The 24535-nt window shown below is 33.4% G+C and overlaps 3 protein-coding genes and 1 long non-coding RNA gene across 4 annotated transcripts; 2 read left to right on the top strand and 2 right to left on the bottom strand.

The window, feature by feature from the left end:
- Positions 1-6250: 6250 nt before the first annotated feature.
- Positions 6251-10459, bottom strand: LOC140822802 (uncharacterized). Its single transcript, XM_073183695.1, is given in 3 exon segments — positions 6251-6917; positions 7303-7705; positions 7707-10459. Coding segments are annotated over 3 exon segments (3345 nt in total). The 5' UTR covers positions 10149-10459; the 3' UTR covers positions 6251-6417.
- A 6792-nt stretch (positions 10460-17251) lies between these two features.
- LOC140824533 (uncharacterized) lies at positions 17252-20741 on the top strand. Its single transcript, XM_073186113.1, has 3 exons — positions 17252-17368; positions 19460-19837; positions 19910-20741. Exons 2-3 carry the CDS (start codon positions 19487-19489, stop codon positions 20474-20476), a joined length of 918 nt encoding a protein of 305 aa, XP_073042214.1. The 5' UTR covers positions 17252-17368; positions 19460-19486; the 3' UTR covers positions 20477-20741.
- On the top strand, positions 17307-19223 carry LOC140824032 (uncharacterized). Its single transcript, XM_073185636.1, has 4 exons — positions 17307-17402; positions 17815-18351; positions 18473-18698; positions 18814-19223. The coding sequence occupies exons 2-4, from the start codon at positions 17827-17829 to the stop codon at positions 19221-19223; spliced, it is 1161 nt and encodes a 386-aa protein (XP_073041737.1). The 5' UTR covers positions 17307-17402; positions 17815-17826.
- Positions 20742-21501: 760 nt separating the features above from the next.
- Positions 21502-23932, bottom strand: LOC140824532 (uncharacterized). Its single transcript, XR_012116364.1, has 4 exons — positions 23844-23932; positions 23692-23766; positions 22439-23317; positions 21502-21879 (listed from the first exon to the last, which is right to left on the bottom strand). It is a non-coding gene; the product is annotated as an uncharacterized lncRNA (long non-coding RNA).
- Between the last annotated feature and the right edge of the window lie 603 nt (positions 23933-24535).

Genomic DNA, 24535 nt, shown 5'->3' with positions numbered 1-24535 from the left:
TTTAAATCCAAGATGCATTTGGATTACATGTTCATTTCATTTAGTTATTTTTTTATTTTTAAAAAAATTAAATGAGATACTCAGAATGAGTATTAAAATAATGGATATTCGAATATGCAATGTAAGTTCACCAAGTACTCGCATTTCTATCCAAGATACATTTGGATGACATGTTCATTTCATCTAATAGTTTTTTTAATTGTTAAAAAAAACAAATTCGCAACTAAGTATTGAACCTTTTCAAGTACTTAGTTTTACTTCCGAAATATCTAATTTCAGTTTTAAAATATTTAATTGGTAAATGAGATATTCATAATGAGTATTAAAATACTGGATATTCGAATATGTAATGTAAGTTCACCAAGTGCTCGTGTTTCCATCCAAGATGTATTTGGATTACATGTTCAAGGACATTTCAACAGCCACAAAGCTTTGAAAGATAAAAAAGGTTTAGAGCGAAGATTTGAAGATTTCCGGACAATTTTATTCGAGAGAATAGCCCGTGATAGAAACGATTAGCATAATCCGTGGATTTACAATTTATAGAGAAATATGAAGTCGGATACACGTCGATAATCATAGTCCAGTAGGTCGAAAGCTATGAGATTTAATAAAACGATATGCAATTCACCATCGATAAATAATTAAAGAGATTTAATTAGTTCACTAGGTTGAATTAATTTGGCATAGTTTGAGAAGACGTGTTCAGTTGGATATGAAATCTCGTCGAAAGCATAGATCATTGTCGAATGAATTGAGTAGATTAGCGAGGGGTAAGTGAACTGAGATTCTCAACAAATTCACTTCTCATTGAAGTTTAATCAATCATTCTAGCTTATTTATTGCATCATTTAATCCTTGAACCATTTCATTGAGTTTTTATTTAATAATCGTAGTAGTAAACAATCATCTGAAGTATCGCTGCTAAAAATTGAATAACTGAGAATAATAATTGAGAAATGTAGTCTTTAGACAATGAAAGTTTTGCTCAATCACTAAGCATTGAACATTTTGATATCGTGCACTTGCGATTATTGAAAGCCCATAACTATATTATTACTTGACATCGTGTACTTGCGATTATTTCGAGCTTGAATATTATTAATTTTTACTAAGAATTTTACAATGAAAGTTTTGATCGATCACTAAGCATGGATTACATATTCATCTTATTTAATATTTTTTTGGCCAAAAAATTCTCAAATAAGCATGAAAATTTTAAAGTACTTAGTTTTACTAAAGAAGTACCTAATTTGAGTTTGCAAATACTTGATTTCGTAAATAAGATACTCACAATATGCATTAAAATACTGGATATTTGAATATGCAATCTTTCCATGGAAAATTCATTAGTATACTTATTCATATCATTTAAATAAATAAACATAGTTCATTATTCATCATGGACTAATCGAGAGATGCATTATAAACATAGTTCGTAAATGAGCTTGAAGTTTGTACTTGAAGCATATCTATCGATTCTTGGATCAATTATTTATAAAATACTCATAAATATTAATTGACAATACTTTTTTATATTTATTGAATGACTTATTTGACAATTATACTTATTTGACATAATACTTATTGGTAATTATTCATTATATTTATTAGTATTTTTTTCTTTAAATGAGATGAATATGTCATCCAAATGCATATTCCAAGGAAAGATAAACACTTGATGAGCTTATATTATATATTCGAATATTCAGCATTCTATTACATATTATGAGTATCTTATGTACCAAATTAAATATTTGCAATATCAAATTAGGTACTTCTCAAATAAAAGCAAATACTTTAAAATATTTATGCTTAGTTGGGAATTTATTTTTTCTTTTACAGAAAAAATATTAAATGATATGAATATGTCATCCAAATGCTTATTCCATAGAAATATCAATATTTGGTGAACTTACGTTGCATATTCGAATATATAGTATTTTAATACATATTATGAGTATCTCATTTACGAATCAAGTATTTGCAAACTTAAATTAGGTACTTCTCAAGTAAAACTAAGTACTTTAAAATTTTCATGCTTAGTTGAGAATCATGAATTTATTTATTTTTAATTATTAAATGAGATGAATATGTCATCCAAATATATCTTCCATAAACATACCAACACTTTATGAACTTACATTGCTTATTTGAATATCCAGTATTTTAATACATATTGTGAGTATCTCATTTACGAAATCAAGTATTTGCAAACTCAAATTAAAATACTTCTCATTTAGGAAGTAAAATAAAGTATTGGTAGACTCGAATTATATATTTTTTGTACTAATTTAGGTATCACATTTTATTAACTTCATAAATGACACATCAAAAGTCACTCAATATTACTAACTATATTTTTCTATATCCCGAAATAATCAAAATTGAGTCTTAAAATGGTAAAATCAAGTATATGTGAAATCAAAATAGATACTATTTGTACCAATTTTAGGTAGCGCGTTTTTTATTCAAAAATCTTATCATAAAAAAATTTTCAATATTATCTTTAAATTATATATTTTGACATACTCAATCGAATTTGAGTATTTAAAAGGTAAAATCAAGTGTTTATGAACTAGAAATATGTATTATTTGTATTAATTTAGGTATCACATTTTTGCTTCACGAAAATCATCATCGGTGTCACTTAATATTAACTTCAAATTATATTTCGGCATCATCAAATAATTGGATATGAGTATTTACGAGGTAAAATAATGTATTTATATACTCTAATTACATACTCTTTGTACCAATTTAAGTATCACATTTTAACTTCACAAATGACACAATCAAAAGTCACTTAATATTACTTGAAACTTAAGTATTTTCTTACATAATTGAAGTATTCAAATAGTCACATCAAATATTTGAAAACCGAAAATAGGTATTTTATTGATCAAAATAACTAATTTTTCTAATTCAACAATGAGTGAGAAACTGTGTTTTTTCAAAATTTAGATGACATGAATAAGCCATCTTAATGCATTTTCAATGAAAATACCAACTTTATTGAATTTATTGTGATAGCTCGAAGATCCAGTATTTTCTTATACATTTGGAGTATTCAAAGAGTAAAATCAAGCATTTGGAACTCCAAAATAGGTATTTTGTTGGTCAAAATAAATACCTAATCTTATTTCATGATGAGTGATGACCTGTGTTTTTTTAAAAAATAAAATGACAAGAATAAGTCATCCTAATGCATTTTTCATGAAAATACCAACAATGACTGAATTTACGGTTAATGTTCGAAAATATAGTATTTTATTATATATTTAGAGTATTCAAAGAGCGAAATCAAGTATGTGAAACCTCATTATAGGTACTTTGTATGTCAAAACAAGTATTTACTTTTATTCAATGATAATTGAGAAACAATATTTTGATAAAATTATATTTTAAATGGAGAAAAATGATATAATTTTGGTGGATAAAATAATATATTTATTTAAATAATAAAGGGTAAAAATGTAAAGTTTGTTTAATGGGTAGCTAAAACTAAATGTATAGATTTGTCAGGTACTGATTTCTAAAAAATAGTTGCTAGGTACTGAATTTTAATGAAAACATTGACAGAGGTATTTTTGGGTAATTTACCGTTTTATTAATCACAATATTTTTCTTCTTTTTCATCATGTCAATGAACATATGAATTTCATTTTCAGTCATTTCATAAGCAGTCCTTGAGCTTTCAAAATTTGATTTGATATAATATTTTGTTTGTTAGCTCGTAAAATATGTTCGCTAATAGGTTCACGAGTTAGTTTTAGATTAAAAATAGTTTTGATATTTAATTTATAGATTTTACACTTTAATATATTTTTTTTATTAAATTTATTTATAAGAATAAAATTATACATTTTAATAAGAATAAGACAAAAACTTGTGTGAACGGTCTCATGTGTCGTATTTTATGAGACAGATTCTTTATTTGAGTCATTAATGAAAAAATATAATTTTTTATGCTAAAAGTATTACTTTTTATTGTAAATATCGATAGGGTTGACCCGTCTCACAGATAAAGATTCGTAAGACCGTCTCACAAAAGACCTAGAATAATATGTTTTTCTCTAAATATATAATTTAGTTTTAATTTTTTTAATGAATATTTATGTAGGACCGAGTGCTTACCGCTTTACCAAAAGCTATAGCTAGTGGTAATGGTGCAACTCAAATCTTTTAAACCGCACAGCAGCACAAACACCATGGTTCGATCGCTCTACCAAGCAAGGACAATTATTGCACCCAACAATCTCCCTTCCAATAATTGCACTCCTTGCAATCAATGGGAATCGAACCCATGACCTTGGCTCTGATTACCAATTGTAGGACCGAGTACTTACCGCTTTACCAAAAGTTATAGCTAGTAGTAATGGTGCAACTCAAATCTTTTAAACCGCACAGCAGCACAAGCACCATGGTTCGATCGCTCTACCAAGCAAGGACAATTGTTGCACCCAACAATTTAATTTTATAATTTATATTTATTAAGCTTTGATAAAAATCGAATAAGCTCGTGAGTGATAAATATATTAGTTAAATAAAGCTCGAACTCGGTTTAATAAAAACGAAACAAACTCAGACATTCAAAAATTTCGATTCGATTCGATGACACTCTGATGGCTCATTTGCGCACTGTGACATGTAGTTCCGAGAATTGATTTGATTTGGGTGCGCAAAGTCAACCAGGTTTGCAGTGAACAAAAAATCAAATCCATTGAGAAAAATGGGACCCGAATATATCTCGAATCCGTGATGTGAAATCAAGGTAATAAAGACTTGTTATGTTACATAACAAGGCACAAACGTGGCTGTATGCAAAAGGCCAAACTGGAAATTTAAGCATCATTTGCAAATTATGTTGTTTTCATCTTCCGATCACATAGTCATATGTGGTCCTTGTTAGTGGTTTGCATCGAATGGATGGAGTTTGATTCTTGTCAGCCTTGGGCACCAAAATGATTGGCAGTTGGGTTTGTGGCAGAACAGATAAGGAGATTGAATTTTCTTGTACTATTTACCGTCTCATTGTCTTTTTGTTGGATAATGATATGTGATATCTTTGTCTCGTATATTAAAAATTTTAAAGATTTAAAATGAGTTTGTAATGAGCTACAATTGACTTCTATAACAACTTGAATTAATCATTTTCGTAAAGCGATGACGAATACGAAGTAGTTGTTATAAGACCCTATTGTGCAATCGAGCTCGGACTTAGGACGTGACATGAGATATTATCATTGAAAGTAATATCTTAATTCTTACATCTAACTATTAACATTTATCATGGATAACAATGAGTCAGGTTTGGTTTGGATTTAGTATCATCTAATATCTGAATTTTTACAAGTTTGAAGGACCCGAACCCGACCGGTCTCTCCTCGCTCCGTCTAAACCTAAACTCATATCCACCCGACCCATACTCGAGAGTTGAGAGTTTCTATCTGTCGAACAAAATTAGACATATCAGACTATTACAACAAGTTTGAAGGACCCGAGACCCATGCTTGAGAGTTATTGTACTAGTATAGTATTTAGATGATGACCATGAAGATGGAGTGTGACATATATGGTATCAAAACTTTGAGACCATGTAACAATTGTGGCCACAAATTCGGTTGCATACCATAAGATCTATCATTGCCTTGATTCCCCACTCGAACTACCACATTTAACCTCATTATAAATAGTATTTAATGGAGATAAACAATCAAAGAAATTTATTCATATTATATATATTATATTATACAACGAGATGCATTTAATTCGATAATAAATACAAATCTATGGCATGTATCCGTCCCATCAAGACATCCTTGTGATGAAATGATTGAAAATAACTTATTCCACATTTCCACCAAACAATATTCTAGCTACCAAGGTTACATCATTTTTTTTAAAACTGATTTGGACATGGGTAGCAAAGTTTGACATAATTAATGATTTAGGACATGATTGGGTCTATTGTAAAACGATCTTATAGAGTTGTTTTTATTAGACGGATCAATCTGATTCGTATTTATACTGAAAAATAATATTCTTAGAATAAAAAGTAATATTTTTTATTAGTGGAGTGAGGTTGGAGATATGTCAAACAAAATTGATTTTTATATGAGTTTTTGTGTTATGACATTTGAAAAATTATATATTTTAAAAAATAAAATACTATAAAATTTAGATATACGTTATTTTTACAGAGTTATGCATATATACGATCACCGTAGTTTCGGTATAAATACAAGTATTAAGGAGCAAATATTCCCTTTGAAGTTGGTCACATCCTTGTGATTTTGCACTATTTAGTGGTACAAATAAGGATGATTTTTTTTTTCCTTTAACCAAATCAATTATCCTAATTACTCTATACAATTTCAAACTGTCACCCCCAATGCATTGCATCTGACAGTATTTTTATTGATTCCCATTGTAATTTGTGGAGGAAGAGGAGTAAGCCAGGGAGCAATTAGATGACCCTTGGAGAAGCAACAATTGAGCCGGGGTCACCGACGACGAAGAAAATGACGAAACCTCGCAGTTGTTGGATGATTTACTCGCTGGCTTCTGAGTTTGATCGCCTCCCGCTACTTGCTCGTGCTTGATCTCCTTCAACAACGCCACGACATCTTTCATCGAGGGACGATCCCCTTGACGATTGCTCGTGCATAGAAGGGCTATCCCGAGGGCTTGGACCATTTCTTGTATTTGTGTGTCCGGATGGCCTTGGAGGTTTTGGTCAACAAGATCGACTGGGTCCTTTTTATTCTTTAAGTGGTCTCTTACCCATTGAATCAAGTGTTGTCCCTCTCCCAACGAAGAGTCGATCGGTTTTTTCCCAGTTATAATCTCTAACAGCACGACGCCGTAACTGTAGACGTCGCTCTTTTCGGTGATTTTTACCATGGAGGCATACTCTGCAAAGTTCAAAAGGGCACAAGCTATGTTAGAAAGAAAATTTCTTGATGAACTCGTAGGGCATCCTAGTAGGGGCCAAGCCAAGTATACGGAGACAAATTAATTAGGATAGAGTTGAGGCAATCACGTGACTTCACATGCATAAGTCCCCACAATTAGCAAACACAATTACATGTAACATCCAATGAAGTTTCCAACCACATTTTATTATTAAGCAATTATTACAACTGAAATGATCTTGCTACCAATTATGCGTGCAGTACTTTACGAAAGTGACAGATTATGCTGTGAAAAACAAAAATGTAGTTTCAATATTTCAAAGAGTGTAAATAATAAGTGAATGATTTTTTGAGCAAAATAGGAAACAGTGGGAGAGAATTTTACCAGGAGCAAAATATCCATATGATCCAGCTAGCTGGGGATATGCTGCTAATGCAGCATTTTCATCTTCAACAAACCTTGCCAGTCCAAAATCAGCTAAACATGGCTCGTATCTTTCCCCCAACAGTATGTTTTGTGTCTTCACATCTCTATGTAGGATAGGCGGCCTGCAATCGCAATGCAAGTAGGCTAAGCCCTCGGCAACTCCTAACGCAATCTTGAATCGAATCTCCCATTCGATCTTGTCCCCTTGCCCCTCGTGTAACAAGTCGCCTAATGTACCGTTATGCAAGTAGTCGTAGAATAACAGTTTGGTCTTCCTGTTGGATGACCAACCTAGAAGTCTAACAATGTTTCTGTGTCGGATACGGGCTAGTGTCGTGATCTCGGATGAGAATGTCGTCGAACGAGTACTTTTCGGATGTGCGGAATCTTTTAACGGCGATGACGGATCCGGACGGGGTTACGGTTCGATATACTGTGGCTGACTGACCATGACCAATTAGGTTAATGGGTGTTAAAGATTTTACAACGTCGTTGATAGATAAACTGAACTTTTGATACAATGTGACCTCCCACGGCCCCCCTAACTCTACATCTTCCCTGCTGTCCATATCGCACTCGTGGGACCCGTGCCCGCGCATCTTGCCCCCGAGGATGATGTAGAGAGCGGCCAACATCAACAAGCAGGCCGTACAAATCAACACCACCATCGCCACCCTTGCGGACATCTTGTGCCTGGCGGCAGCACCCTCATTAGCCGAGCACTCTTTGTTGCCGGAAAAGCACAAGTCGGGGTTGCCATCTAGGAGGCTGAGTGGCAGCTTGGCGAAAAACGGCGTGTTTGGCACCTCTCCTGAGAAATTGTTGTATGATACGTTTAGAACCACGAGATTCTGAAGAACGGCTAGATAACGTAGGTCCCCGGAGAGTTGGTTGTGAGAAATGTCTAGTACTCCAAGCCTGTCCAACTCGGCAAACTCCTCCGGGATCCCACCCGAAAGTCTATTACAGCTCAAATTTAAAGCAATGTCCAATGCAGGAATCTTCCCCATACTCCCCGGAATCTTCCCCTCTAACTCATTGCTGCTTAAATCAAGCATCTGAAGCTTAGAACACGAACCAAGTTCACTAGGGATCGAACCAGATAGCTTGTTCTTCCCGAGAATGAGTTTCGTGAGTGAAATTAATGAACCAAGACTTGGATTCAAAGTGCCTTCAATGAGATTATCAGAAACATCAAGAAACTGCAGGGTAACAAGCCGATTCAAATCATCCGGCAAGTTCCCGGTTATCGAATTGGAATGCAAATCAAGAAAAGTGAGATTTTGACAACCAGAAATCTCAACTGGCACAATCCCGGAAAGCCTATTTATTCCAAGATCCAAGAAATTCAAATTCTTCAACCTCCCAATATATGGGGGCACATTCCCCGTCAGCATATTGTTACTTGCTCGGAACCGAATCAGCGAAGAACAATTCCCAATTTCAGGAGGTATAGAACCAGAAATATTATTTGACAGCAGTAAAAACTTGTTTAGATTCTGTAATCCAAATATACCGCTCGGTATCGGACCTGTCAATCCATTCTGCGACAAGTCAATAGCTTCCAGGTTCTTACAAGAAGATAAAGATGGAGGAATATTACCCTCCAAACGATTTTGCCACAGAAACAAAAGAGTCAAATTTATCAGATTCCCAAACTCTGCAGGGATTGTTCCAGTGATTTGATTGTTATCGAGCTCAATATGAGTCAGAGCCAAGCAATTCCCAAGCCCAAGCGGAATCTTGCCGGAAATTTGATTCGCACTCAGCTGCAACTCTTGCAACTGGGTCAAATTTCCAAAAGTTTCTGGAATCCCACCGGTTAAAAAATTCATCGAAGCATCGATAACTAGTAAATTATTACAGTTTCCAAGCTGCGGAGGAATTGTGCCGACCAGATTGTTCTGCCATAGCAAGAGATTCTCCAAATTCTGTAGGCTTCCAAGTTTAGTCGGAATCGAGCCGATGAGTGTGTTTTCATAGAGATAAACATTCCGCAGCGCAGCACAATCACCGAGTTCTGGAGGAATTTGTCCCGAAAGCAGAGCTGTATATACAGCAAGAGTCTGGAGCTCTTTCAACATGCCAATGGAAGAAGGAAGAAACCCAGAAATGCTGGTTTCTGCCAGGCCTAACAAGATTAAATTTGTGCAGTTTCCGAGTTCTTGAGGGATAGAACCTCCAAGATTCTTGTTCCCACCAGCTCTAATCACTTCAAGATTCTTCAAATTTCCAATGCTGCCAGGAATCTCCCCGCTGAGCTGATTATCATAGATTATCAACTCAACCAGGGATGTCAGGTTCCTGATTTCGCCTGGAATTGAGCCTGCCAACAGATTTGTGTGGAGATAAAGCTGCTCCAGTTTAGGCAAGTGACTGATAAAACCCGGAATTTCGCCATTTATTTTATTGTCACTCAAATCAAGAACCCTCAGCTCTTGAAGATGGCCGATTCCTTCAGGGATCGAACCGGTTAGATTCGTCCCCGACAGGACAAGTTTATTTAAGGAGTACTCCAAAGAACTGAAATTATTAGGAACATTTCCATGCAAATCAATGTACCTCAGGTTTATCTCCACAACTTCATTCTTGAAGTTGCAGGTTACACCAAACCATCGACATGGAGTTTCATCAGCCGAATCCCAATTATTCAACGCCTCCGCAGATGCATTTAAGCTTCCCTTCCAATAAAGAAGGCATTCACCCTGTGGATTGATTGCAAAAGACGGCGGAAAAGAGAAGAACAACAGAAAATTACAGAAGAAAAAGAAGAGAAGACGGGGCCGCCATGGATGAACAGGCATTACAGAGAAACAAAACTAAGCCGCCACAGATAATAACTCGAAGCAGTATTGGGAGGAACACGAGATCATGTTTTGTGGGCTATATGATTTTAGTTCGTAAATGTGGTTTACAGAGGATAAAAAAAATTATTCAGAAAGCCAGAATCTCAGGATCCAAGAACAACAGCTAGGCCATCACGTTTGCGCAGTGAGATGGAATTTTTGGAGCGCTTTTTTCTTGGATTTGTTGAAATTGAGGTTTTATGTGGAAGAGAAATGGCTGTTTCTATCTTTGTTTTATAAAGAAATTAATCATGGGAGAGAGTAATTCTTAGTAGCCATTTCAAATTTTTAAATAGATACTTGTGTTTGACAAAAAAAAAATTGCGTGAGACGGTCTCATGGGTCGTATTTTGTGAGACATATCTCTTATTTGGATCATCCATGAAAAAATATTATTTTTATATTAAGAGTATTATTATTTATTTAAAATATCGGTAAGGTTGACCCGTTTCACAGATAAAGATTTGTGAAACCGTCTCACAGGTGACCTATTCCTTATGCTTTTACGTGTACGAATCGGAATTTATTTTTTAAATTTAGTATATAAATTAATTTTTGTCTAAAAAAATATAAAATTTAATTAGACTTTATTATCTTTTTATAATAACTTTTTGTAATTATAAAATTATGAAGGGTATTATTATTTTGTGAATGTGCCAAAATGAATGTGAGGTGGTAGGTGGATCTATCGAGTATTACACTGCTACGAAGTAGGAGATATTTTAATCAAATTGTCCAAAAACGAGTATTTCTAGGCCATATTCTATAATTCGATTAATTTTGTTTCACATCCAACATAAATATGAGTGAAAACCACTTCTCTTTTTTCATCTTCTTTTGGGCTTGTATTTATGTGCATCAGATCAATTTGATTTCAGGGTTTTCCAAGTTCCGTCCTTTTCATCATGTAACTGGCTTGTCCTTTCCAAAAAACATATGTTAAAAATTATATATATATATATATATATATATATATATCGAATTTGTTACCCTGCACACCAGTATCATGAACACCGCCTACGTAGCGGTACATGATTGGTCAGCCTTTTTTTTAAAAAAACAAAAAAAAAAATTTGTGTGGTTGTGGGCGTGCCACGTAGGCAGGCGCCCATAGCTGTGCAAGAAAAGAATGTGCAGGGTATTATTGCTCTATATATATATATATATATATATATATATATATATATAGTTTTGATATCCTGCACACCTACCGTGCACAACTTTGTGTGCACCGATGAGGTGTCACTCATCCATTGGATGCGCAATTTTTCTATATTTCATCACATCCAATGAGTGAGTGACACCTCATCGGTGCTCACAAAGGTGTGCACGGTAGGTTGATGCAGGATATCAAAACTATATTATTATATATATATATATATATATCTATAATATATATATATATATATATATATATATATATGTATGTATGTGTTTGTGTGTGTGGTGTGATGTCAGCCTACAATGTTTTCTATTCAACATTACCCAACTGGAATACGTGTGTACGGCAGACGACATCCTATGTTACATTTGATGCTTCTATAGTGTGTTATAGTTTTGCCCTCAAATAAATTTCGTGCATGGATTTTAAAGTAATAAAAGAGAGCAAACATTATACATAAAAAAAATGCCCAAAAATATATAAATATGATTTATTATTTTGATGTTCTATATATATATGTATATTATATATTGCTCAAATAAATTTCGTTTGCATGGATTTTAATATATATTATATAATATATATATCACTAACTGAGATCTAAATTGTTTCGACAGTTCATACATAACAAAATCTAATTGCAACAAACGAAAACGGATTTTTGATATATATATATGTATATTATTATTTTCATGCTACTATTTGTGAATTTATATATAGTTATCATTTATTCACTATATTTTAACGATTTTGTACCCTTGAAATATTAGACTCTAAATTGTTTCGCACTTATTCAAACGAGTCTAATTTGCAATATATTAATATATATATATATATATATTATATATATATATATATGGTAGATTTAGTACTATTTCAATGCATACTGCCGGTAAATTTTGTATTCAAGGAACTTTAAAAAACTATGATCGGGAGTAGACCTATCAATTCGGATTTGGTCCGTGCGATCACTCCATCCCACTATTAAAAAACGGGTTAGTTTATTAAAGTGTCAGCCCTTTGGAGGCAGGCCCGTCGATTTGGTGCGGCAGATGCGAGCTTCGCTCATCTCCCTTGATCTAGACGGCGCCGAGCGGAAGGATTTGGTCCATATCTCTCTCTGTATAAATACTAACACAAGCAACTTTTTAACTCTTGGAAAGATACTACTTCACCCATCTGTAATTAGTCTTGCTTTAGGATTCATTCTTGTAGATAATCTTACGTTGTTTTTGTCTTGGATTTGTGTCATATCTTGTTGACTTGTTACCATCTTGTGGTTGTTTTGATGGAAGACTGTGAAGCAAAATTGAAATAGAATTCAAAATTATTTTATTTTAGTATTATATGTTTAATATGAAAATATATCATTACAATTTTTTTTGTTATCAATTGAATACAAGTTGATATTTTTTCACTTGTGATAATATTTTTATGTCCTGAATATTATTAATATAAATTTGGACATTAAAAATTAATGATTTGTTAATTTTTAAATTTTTTATTGAATAATATTTATATATTTTTGATTGGTCCATTCAATGGGTCCAACCTGGACTGGACCGGCCGGGTTCGCGGGGCAGGGAGGGTCTAAAGAAAGGCAATGTGGGTTTGACCAAACCCTCCAACCCGAACCCGTTGTCATCATTGAATTTTATTTAGATTATCAGTTATTGACCCTCGCTGTACATTATCGTAAAGTATTTTTGGGCAAAGAAAGAAGTAAATATGTTTAAGTTCAAAAATTAGATTTGGAATCACAAAAATTTAATTCTCCCTAAAATAGAGGTACATGAAAGAACCATTTAAACAACACGCATATGCTAATTAAGTTAGAGATAAGAGCAATAAGACAATTATAGTGATGATTTTTCACATAATAAATCTGAAGGGAATAGTTTAATGTAAGAGGCAAGGCATAGTAAAAAGTACAAACTTGAGTTTGGATCTAGATCCTAATCAAGTATCTAAAAAAAATTATAAAGATCCAAATCTAGATCTAAGATAATTTAAAATTACAGATTAATCATCTATTTTTGGCCCTAAAAAGAGAAATGAAACGCACATTTTGACTTAATGGTGACGTAATAAAGTTCACAACAAAAAATCAATTGTACGAGACATATCTTTTATTCGATCCGACCTATAAAAATGTATTACTTTGCACTCTACCTATGAATCAGATTGATCCGTTTTATAAATATAAATCCATAAGACTGTGTATATCCGTAAGACCGACCAACAACATAAAACCTACTCAAACATAGAAAACACTTAGAATAATATTACCGTCGCCCCCCATGTTTAAATGTCTTAGAATCACGTGATGTCGCGTGACAACAAGCTGTGTTAAAGAATCATTTGGATTTTTCTTAGGCTTTTAATAAGTTCAAATTCAGAAATTAAATCATAGATTTACAAATTTTCATTTGAAAACCCCAAATTGATACGCTATATTTATTTTCTATGTATTACGAATTTATGTGATGATTCGATTAATTTTCACGCGAATGTTAAATTATTTCAAATTTTATATATTTTAAAATAAATTTCACTAAATTATATACAGACATACATATAAAAAATGAGAGAAATTTAATATTAACTGAAACAAGTATGTGTGTGTTGTGTGTCGTGCTTTATATAATATATATATATATATATATATATATATATATATATATATATATATATAATTTTGATATACTGCACCACTTACTGCTTACTGTGCATACATATGTGAGCACTGATGAGGTGATTGTTCTAATTATGTTTCGTGACTTTGGTTGCATACAACTGAAATTTATATATTTTATTTTAGATTATGTTGTAAGAATGTGGAATTTAATTATGCACAAAAATCAAAAGCGTCCTAGCTAAGCAAAGACTTCTTATGATTGATTGTACACACATTATAGCCTACTCAGACCAAATAATCCGCAAAATTCACGTATATTTCGTCGATCCGATGTATTCGACTATGAGAAAAAACAATCATATAAACGAAAAAATATATGATAAAAACCCAATCGCTCGAGACGGAACCTAAACACGAGACCAAATCAACACATTGAATATTAATTCTGACCCTTACATATGCCATTCGGACTCACTTTTTTTATTCATCCAGATTAATTAATATGCGTAAAGTTACAGAAACAGATAGCCATTTGTGTGCAGGTTATGGAAAAGCATGCATGTGCACTCACATGATCATGTGTATAATTAAATACTACCACTGCACCTTGTTCTATTTAAATTTTTTTTTTTTTTTAACTCTGTTATTTCCCTTCCATTTACTTCAGATTTGTCCTCACTCGATTAGGGATTGTTTCCAAATATGCACATTCATTATTCATCTTTACCATTTTAACCATATATATGATCTGCTACCAGCTATATATGGGACAAGTACTTGATTTTGTCATATGATTAATTATATATTTCTTTCATAAAAAAAAATTATGATAAAAGATATCAGAATTGTCCTAGATTCTCAAAGTATCATTATTCTTACTCATTTCAGCGATCGGTAAATGTAGTTGCACATTTGGTCGCTGATTTTGCTATTTCTTCCTCATCTCATTTCGTGTGGGAGAATGAGAATTTTCCTCGATGGTTAATTCATCTTATAATGAATTCGGAAAATAATTGATCATTAATCAACTAATTCGATACCATAATGTAATATATTAATGTTCTTTTGTGAAAAGTCCTTTGAACAAACCACTCTAATTCGATACCATCATTAATCAACTAATTCGATACCATAATGTAATATATTCACGTACAGATCATGGGACAAGTTTTTTTATCCTATCCACGAAAGTATAAAAAAAAAAGTAATCTAAATGTGTAATAAAACAGGGAAGAATTTCTCACAAAAGATTCTGAAAATTTTTCTGGAAGTTTCGACGTCAATATGAATACATTTTTGGTGTTTTTCTCTGAGAAAATTACATTCTTGATCTAGTAATTTTGAGGTTTTCATTTTTTTGGTATTGTTATCAGTCAGTTTATTGTCTAATTAGTCGACTAGTTTTCACATTTTAAAAAAAATTCCCACCAGAGTTCTAACGTCACATCGGACACGTCAGGAATTTTCTTTAACACGTAGCCAATTTTCGGAATCACGTCAGCACTTTTATGAGAAAAAGACAAAATCGAGAAAAGAAATTACAAATTATTAGACTAAGAGTACTTTAAATTGATGGCGAACAAGATTAAAAAAAAAAGATAAATTACGAGTTACAAGATACAAAAAACATATGTAATTTTTCTTTTATCTTTTAAACAAAATTTATGGACATTCATTTATTTTGTGGATATCTTGAAAAGGAGTTGTTTAACATAAAAGTAATAAACTGTGTGTATCATATTATAATGTCTTGAGTCAGTGTTATCAACACTGTTCACAATATGCAACGAATAACTTATTAACACACACGTAAATTGTAATAACCAAAATAAGAAAGATTAAATTATTTGCAAGTATCTTGTACAATTCCTCATTGAAAAAATTATCACTAAAAAACTTGTAAATTGTTTACAAAAACCAATACTATCCACAAGCATAAAAACTATATTTTCTGACAACCCAAGGAAATAAATTACATATAAAACAACCAAATAAAACCACATATGCAAATCTTTTGTCGCATAAAACAAAGACCGCCAAGAACTCTTCAAGCAGCACTCTACACGAGTATGTGTTGTCTTTTGAGTGTCTCAACACGGATCAACAACACAGCAAAATGATCAATTGATTACACAAAAACTTTAGAGCAAATATATGTTTAACTCTCGTAAATTCTTATCTACGAAATAACCAAGTCAAGACACACTCTAAGCTCTCTATGTATGTTCTATATTTGACCTCTTTATCATTTCATACAAGAGTCTTGTAATATATAGAAACATGAAAGTTTTATTATGAATAAACTCTTTTAAACAAGGATAACATATCTTAGATATAAATACTAAATTAAAAACAAATCATTTAATATCCAAAGATAAATTAAGCAAAATATTATAATCTATAAAAACAACACTTTAAATAGTAATATAAAAATAATTAAGGAATAAAATATTCCTTTCATATCTAATTTTTGTTATTGCGAGATACGAATACAATAATATTTAGGATACAAATTAAACCCAAATTTTTTCCCCTACATAATATAGAGAAGAAAAATATTTTATAATTTATTTCAAAACAAATTAAAGAGAAACGAGTACTTGTCTTCTTGTTCTCCTATCGTTGGCCACATAATTTAAAAATATTGAACAGATCAATGGAATATTAAAGTGTGATATTTCTTGGTTGAAAATAAATGAAAAGACAAGTGAATCAATAAAGAGAGCATGCATTAAATTAATGTCACCCAGAGAAATTAATGTAACATGAAATATAATAAGATTTTTGACTTCAACATTGCATGTATTACAATATTAATTATATTTCTTTATTAATTTATAGTGATAACTTTATAAAAAAAAAAGTTTTCATGCAAAAGATATAATTAATCACAAAATTATAAATTTAAAAAAAAAATTACGTACGTGCATGTAGTGGAAGAGTTCTTTACATTATCACCAAAAAAATATATTATATTTAATTATGGTTTTATTTTTCCCTGTATCGATCCCGTCTCGATTATCGAAGACTAAGGCCCAGTTTGGTAAGCTTGACTAAAGATGGATTGTTTACTAATATGTTGTTTGCTTTATTTTTTTAATTTTACATTGATTATTTGTTAGACTATTTGACTGTTTGAGTTTGACAATAAAACCATGAAATAAAGCAGGATAACAATTATCCTTCTCCACTTTTGAAGTTTAATGACAACAATACCCCTATTGTGCATTAATATATTGCAAGTGGGTCTGCTGCCATCATTTTCCTTATTTCTTGAATGAAGCCGACCGATGCACATTTGTAAAGAAAAGGAAAGTTCCGATCTGTAGCTCCTCGTTTGTGAAGACAGATCCGCGTATATCTGAATCTTTTACGAAGGTAAAATTTCAGGCGAACACATTTTAAGCAACGTGTGAGTATTGATTTTGTATCTGATGAATAAATTCTTTCCCCGTTGATACATGTGATGAAAACTGTCCAGTGATGATAAATGTGGGTTTGTGTTTTCGATTTTTGGTACAAAAGTGTGTAACAAAGTGAGTAATCTTGTGCTGTCGTTTGGATGGTATGTTCTTTGATACTGTATATTTTATTTTGGCCTGAATCCTGCGACATTTTGCTCATTTCAGATTTTTCGAGAAATTCGTTGTCAATTATTTATCTGGCTCTTGTTAAAAAAAAAAAACTTTCTGAAGCTTGTATAACTTTTTTTTCTAATGCTACAGCTGAAATTGATATAAAAGAGATACTAGTTTATTCAATACGCTTGTGACTTTACGTATGTTATGTATTTTCTTGTTCTAACTTTTATTACATTTGGTAAGTGAGTCTGCAAAATGGATCGTAGACATGATAACATTAGAATTTGCCTGCTGCTACACCAAATGGTGGTACGTACTACTTTTATGGTATGTCTTTTAATACGCCATCGCACGAGATGTATCGCCAAACGACGTCGTCAAACACGTACAACTGCCGCTTCATACAGCATGACAGGAAGAATCACTGCACAAATGAACCATTTGAGAAGAATTATCGAAACCGGAGATGTTGAATGTGTGGTGAATTTGAGGATGAATAGAAATTCTTTTGCACAACTATGTTACTTGGTAACCCACGTCGGCGGGCTTCAACATTCTAGATATGTTAGGGTTGAAGAGAAAGTCGCAATGTTTTTGTCTATTTTGGCGCATCACAAAAAAAACCGAGTCATTGGTCATGATTATTTACGAAGTGGTCATACAATCAGCAATCATTTCCATGAAGTATTGGGGTCAGTATTGAAGTTACATACTATACTGCTCGTTAAGCCTTCCCCAGTCGACGAAACATGCACCGACGAGACGTGGAAATGGTTCAAGGTAATATGAACATTTGCTCAACACTACTTGTTTCAAATGTCATAATTAATGTTCTTCGTACACTACCTTACAGTAATCGTCCTGATAAATGTTAATCCTATTTATGTAACTTATTTTTCAGGGTTGTGTTGGTGCGTTGGATGGTACATATGTTAATGTTCATGTGCCTGTATCAGAGAAGGGAAAATACAGAACCAGAAAGGGAACCATTGCCGTGAATGTTTTGGGAGTGTGCGACCGAGATATGAACTTCATTTATGCCCTCTGTGGTTGGGAAGGATCGGCAGCCGATGCTCGAGTTCTTCGTGATGCTTTATCACGTGACGACGGACTAAAAGTTGAAAGAGGTAAAAATATTGTTTTGTATTGTGATGTTGTTTCACCAATTTTCCTTTTTGGATTCCCTTTTCATTATTGTTTGAAATGGTAATTTATTAACAAACTATAACATTTCAATGGTAGGTTGTTACTATTTGTGCGATAATGGATATGCAAACGTCCAAGGATTCTTGACTCCGTACAGAAGAGTACCATACCATAGGGATGCTTGGGGCAATCGCACAACTGCTCCCCAGAATTATAAAGAACTCTTCAATTGGACACATAGCAAATCTAGGAATGTGATTGAAAGAGCTTTTGGCTTGCTTAAAAAAAGATGGGCCATTCTTCGAAGTCCTTCTTTCTACCCACTTAAAACTCAGAACAGAATCATAATGGCTTGCATTTTGTTACACAACTTTGTTCGAGCTCAAATGCCGGATAATCTTGTTGACGAGATCGGCGACGAGACATTAAGCCCAATGCCACCTACTGACAATTACTTTATTGATGATTTTAATTCCTCCGATGCAATGGGATATGTGGAGAGATAACTTTTCAATGTCGATGTACCACAACTAAGACAATTGTTATATTTTGTTGTATCTTGATTGCAAACTTCATTGTCTTTGATCGTTACATACTACTGTTGTCTTTGAAAACATTTGTTTTGTGACTTATGTATTGGATGAATTATAGTTATCCAAATTATGGTCTGAAGTTTGTTTATACATTTTCAAATGTAATGTTGCATCTCTGACTATAAATTGTCACGTATAATGTTTAACAGGTTAATATAGAATAAACATCTGACAGAATGGAAAGCACAAGTGTGACATCGAAAGGTAAAAAAGCAGATAAGTTGCGACGTTGTTGGACAGCCCCTGAGGAACAGGTTTTAATTGTCGCATTGAAAGATATAATAAGCAAGGGATATAAAACGGAGAACGGATTCCGTAATGGCTATTTACCTCTATTGGAATCTGCACTGCGGAATGCATTCAAAGATTCGGACTTACGTGGGCATCCCCACATAACTTCGAAAATACACGTGTGGAAGAAACATTATGGATGCTTGACATCAATGCTGTCAAGAAGTGGTATTGGTTGGAATGACACAGAAAACATGATTGACGCTACAAATGAGGCATGGGACGCGATACTAAAGGTCACAAAGTTATTTTTCATATCGTAACTTTATATTTCATATGTATACGTTGTTAAGACGAATATATTACAGGTTGACAATAGTGTTCGAGTATTGCGCTACAAGCGGTGGCCACATTATAAAGACTGGTGCGAAATCTTTGGCTATGATAGGGCAACCGGTGAGCGAGTGGAGACATTTTCAGCTGTTGTACATGATGTCTTAAATATGACTGAACATGAACCCATTGGCATGGAATTTGGCATTGACGACTTTTATCGGCCACTGGAAGGAGATGGTGAATCAATGTCTGTAGCTCAGACTCTATCGTCAAACCCAACTGGAGTTTCGAAAAACAGGTCAAAGAAACGCAAGCAATTAGACGAAGTTGACAATCAAATTGTTGCTGCAATCAATAATTTAGCGGATATCACGAAGGAAACAATGTCAAACCTCATCAAAGAAATGGCATCTGATTCGAAAATTGAAAATGCTACGGATAGTGTGTTGGCCACATTAGGAACTATTCCGGAATTAACTTCAGACGATAAAGTGCGTGTGGCGGAGGTACTGGTGGATAACCCAAACAAACTAGCTTTGTTCTTGCGGCTTGATCGTGAAGGAAAGATCAGCTTAATCAAACGACTACTAAAACCATAACCTGACATGGTATAGGGTTCTATATTTTGGCACGTATTTAAGGTTCTGACTTTTTGGGTTATGGATTAAGGTTGTGACTTCATGTTTATGGCGTTGAGTCTTTTGATAGTTGCTCTTGCCTCTTGTTTAAAATGCTGTAATGGAACTACATTTTGGCGTTAAATATATGCATAGTTGGCCTTTGTACTATATTGTTATCCATGGGTTTATAGTACTTGAATCTCCTAACATCATCAACAATGGTCCCAGGCAGTGTAGATTTGACATTTTGATTTGTAAACGAAGTCCAAGTTAAAGTATTCTGTGGCTGAACAATTGTCGTCTGCTATATTGCCCTACTAATTTCATTGTATCTGTGAACTTTCAGAATGTGAAATGGAGATCTCAGACGAGTCTCAGTATAGGATACACAGCTTCTAAGTTTGAATACATTGTTATAATTTGTTTGCATTCGTGATTTTGTTAGTCTGGTAATGTTTGCTGATTTTTGGGGGAAGAGACGGATCAATATGTGCAGGGATGTGCTTTCACTTCATCTGTTAAATATAAGCATGTGCTTGGAAGTACAGTAAATACATATCTATATGATATAGGAGTTTCTTAAGATGTGGTATTGAGAACCCAAACTTCAAAAGGTGGGATTGTTTAAGTGTTTTTACACACAATAATTCATTCCCTTAAGCAGATGAAGTTCGTGCACGTATAAGTGTTGGTACACAGTACAATTCATTCCCTTATGCAGCTGAAGTCAGTGCACGTTTAAGTGTGGGTAGACAGTTAAGATCTGATAAGGCGATTACTATTCATTCCCTTATGCCAATATACAACGCACAGTTAAGATATGATAAGGCTATTACTAATACAATCACAACTAACATATCATACTTATCCACACGTTGATTTACATTCCAAAACAAAAGCTACTACGCACTCCACAACGACATACATATTACAAAGATGCGTACACGATATAGTCCACCTGTGTACAGCAAAAGGGTGGAATACTTATGACATACTTGCAGAAACATTCATGGGGAGTTCGCTGAGTCATCCGAGGTACTAATTACTACATATCCATCTGCACCATTCGGAGGTAAAGTTTTCTTCGAAGGGCGACCACTGGGATGATTGTTGGACCGTTTGTTGCTTGCTTTCATGGCAAGCATTTTCTTTTTTTGCCAGTCGACCTCTAATTTTTTGCAATGATGGTTGCTGGTAGTGCATATTTTTGGGACATCGGAGGCTTCGAATGACACATGCTCCACTTCCTTGCGCACAGCAATATCTTCTCCTTCTACAGTCACTTCTTCATCATCTGAGATGATAATCACATCCACTTTGTACTTGCTAGTTACACTTACTTCAGAGTTTGCTTTGTATGTAACAGACATATTTTGAGTGTTCTGCAAAATAAGCACAAGATGATCAACTAAACTGAGTTTGTAAACTAAATGTTACAGATGAATGAGGGCGAGTTTAAATAACCCAAATACATTAAACATAGTATACCAACCCAAGAGTAAATGCTGGTCATTCCAAACAGATAGAGGATCATTTTGATTTGATAGCACACCATATGTCAACAGCTATTCTCATAATTATTTTTTGGTAGTGAGACAGTGTAAAAAGATTACTCTGCAATTAATATGTGCAGGGATGATTTGATGCATGCTTGTTCACATAACACATAGATTCAATTACTACAAAATATTGGGTACACAAGCAGTAATAATGGTGACAAACTAATTTAAAAAAGCATTAAATTACTAAAACCATTTACTAATACATGAATAAATCTACCGAAGTAAATTTCGGAACACCAGTTAGTAATACGTGAATAAATCAACCGAAGTACATTCGTAAGACTAGTTACTAATACATGAATAAATCACCATAACTAACACATATCATTATTTAACCTAATTAATCATCACAGTACAAGTACATCAAATGAATGCTTACCTAACACAGGAATGTTTGAGCCCCTCCCAAAACTCAGGCTGTTCACCAGATCAACATTGACGAGGAAAATCTGAAGCATTTACAAGAAATTTCGTAATTAAAGCACAGAGATGTAAAATGGAAAAACAATGTAAACATATTTGCTAATAAATAACTTACCCATTCACATGATTCTGTTGTATGTACGAGTGTGATAACGTAGGTGCTCATATTAGCAAACAAAGAACTCAATATAAAGACTCAGAAATTGCACACCACATATATGTCTCATATCAAAAGATATGGAATTACATTTGTTACACTTAGACAAAACAGTTTGAAGCCGCCAAAATAACATATACAAATAATGTAGTAGATCATAATTTAAATAGAAGGACTACAATAAGGAGCAAAAGAACGCATATCAACGCGCATATGAACCCAAAACAACAACAAACATGATCACGTGAGTATGGTGTGCTCTTCATGCCAGGATTTGGTAACTCATATCTTGTACGCGAGATGCCACGGTCCATCTTAGAATATTGATTGTTGTCATGTGGATGAGCTTCTTCCGCTTGACGAACATGTGGCCCCGACGATGAGTTCCTTGACTCCTCATTACAAAAGGTTTGGGTACTAGTATTAGATGAATGATCTGCAAAATTAGTTGACTTATGTTCTGATTTATACGGCTGTTCATACGTGGGTGTTACATTCCTTCCATGGTACTCAAGATACCAAGAGAAACTGTTTCGATGTTTGAGACCTGAGGGACAAATATAGTAATAGTGACCAGGACGAGTAGAGTAATCCCCAGCTTTCCGTAATATCATTACCCCGGTGCCACAATCGTACTGTGGTGGTGTCTTGAGTTCCATGATACCTATAAATCGGTACCTAAAATTTGAAACATTCGTAAAAAGATTAACAAATTCTACTCAAATGGGACCAAATTTCCACTGTAACGTTTATGTACATCTTTGTCTGTCATTATGTTTGGAGAAAAGATTGGATTCGTGAAAATAGTGCGAACAAGTCTCAAATTGGAAACACAAGCAGTAATCTTTCTACATAATACTATTGGGGAATCGTCAACGATGCATCAAACATTGTTGACACAACAAATTACGCGGAAACAAAACTAAAAAAATTAACTCAACAGAAACATAAGAAATTTAATACGCGTTCAAAGCGCAAAAAAATATCAGTTCCGTTTGAGTGAAACTCGGTAATGAAATAATACGCGACTTATAAATTTGGAAATTACTCACAAGAAATTGAAGACGCAGACAGATCTTGCTTCCGCTGGTTCGAACGACTTTTGTATCTATAATTTCTCAGATAACCTGTAAATACAAATAATCAGAAGAAGATGTTCGTGCTTTATGTTAAAAGTTCGGTTCAGAATAACATGGAAGCTCACCGCGTTTCTCGATCTTCCCGGATGAAGAAAATGGCGAGGGTTTCCACAGCACGGCTTTTATTTTTGACGAACACGCTGCTAGGTTTGGGGATAAGTACAAAGTCGTGGGAGAAATATAAAAATAATAGATGAAGGGTAATTTGGTCAGAATTAATTTTCCGTGATTTTATCCCTCTTCTTAAAAACACACCACACATAATATTATATATCTCTCAAATTACATATCTTATCCTATCAAACATTTATCATTCAGATTATCAATCATTCAATTATCACATCCTAAATACCAAGCGAACCCTAAGTCTTATAAGATCATGATAATTAATTTGTTAAATCCTTTATGCATGAGATAATAAGATTTGAATTTAAAATTCAAAAAATTTAAATTTTTTTTTTTTACATGATATAAGTTCGTATTGTCCTAAAACAAAATTCTTTGTTTTTGGCTCCTAAAATAAAAATCAGATGTCGACAAGCTTAATTATATTTTGGTACGTGAATATTAATTTTTTTTAAAAAAAAAATTAGTTGAGAATATAGACATTCTTCCCTAAAATTATTACCGACGGTTTTATATAAGAGTGGGTCTCATGTGAGATCGTTTCACGGATCCTAATCTGTGAGACGGTCAACCCTACCGATATTCGCAATAAAAATTAGAGTAGGTCTCATGTGAGACCGTCTCACGGATC

This window comes from Primulina eburnea, chromosome 2 (assembly GCF_022965805.1).
Source record: "Primulina eburnea isolate SZY01 chromosome 2, ASM2296580v1, whole genome shotgun sequence".
In the NCBI taxonomy this organism is placed as follows: Eukaryota; Viridiplantae; Streptophyta; class Magnoliopsida; order Lamiales; family Gesneriaceae; genus Primulina; species Primulina eburnea.
This window is presented reverse-complemented; position numbering and strand designations above follow the sequence as displayed.

What these genes read in the sequence shown, in the direction of transcription:
- LOC140824032 (XM_073185636.1), top strand. Translation starts at nt 17,827, where the DNA reads ATGGATCGTAGACATGATAACATTAGAATTTGCCTGCTGCTACACCAA. An exon ending in AGACGTGGAAATGGTTCAAG is followed by an intron (nt 18,352 to 18,472) that starts GTAATATGAACA and finishes CTTATTTTTCAG; the next exon opens with GGTTGTGTTGGTGCGTTGGA. An exon ending in CGGACTAAAAGTTGAAAGAG is followed by an intron (nt 18,699 to 18,813) that starts GTAAAAATATTG and finishes TTTCAATGGTAG; the next exon opens with GTTGTTACTATTTGTGCGAT.
- LOC140824533 (XM_073186113.1), top strand. Translation starts at nt 19,487, where the DNA reads ATGGAAAGCACAAGTGTGACATCGAAAGGTAAAAAAGCAGATAAGTTG. An exon ending in CATGGGACGCGATACTAAAG is followed by an intron (nt 19,838 to 19,909) that starts GTCACAAAGTTA and finishes AATATATTACAG; the next exon opens with GTTGACAATAGTGTTCGAGT.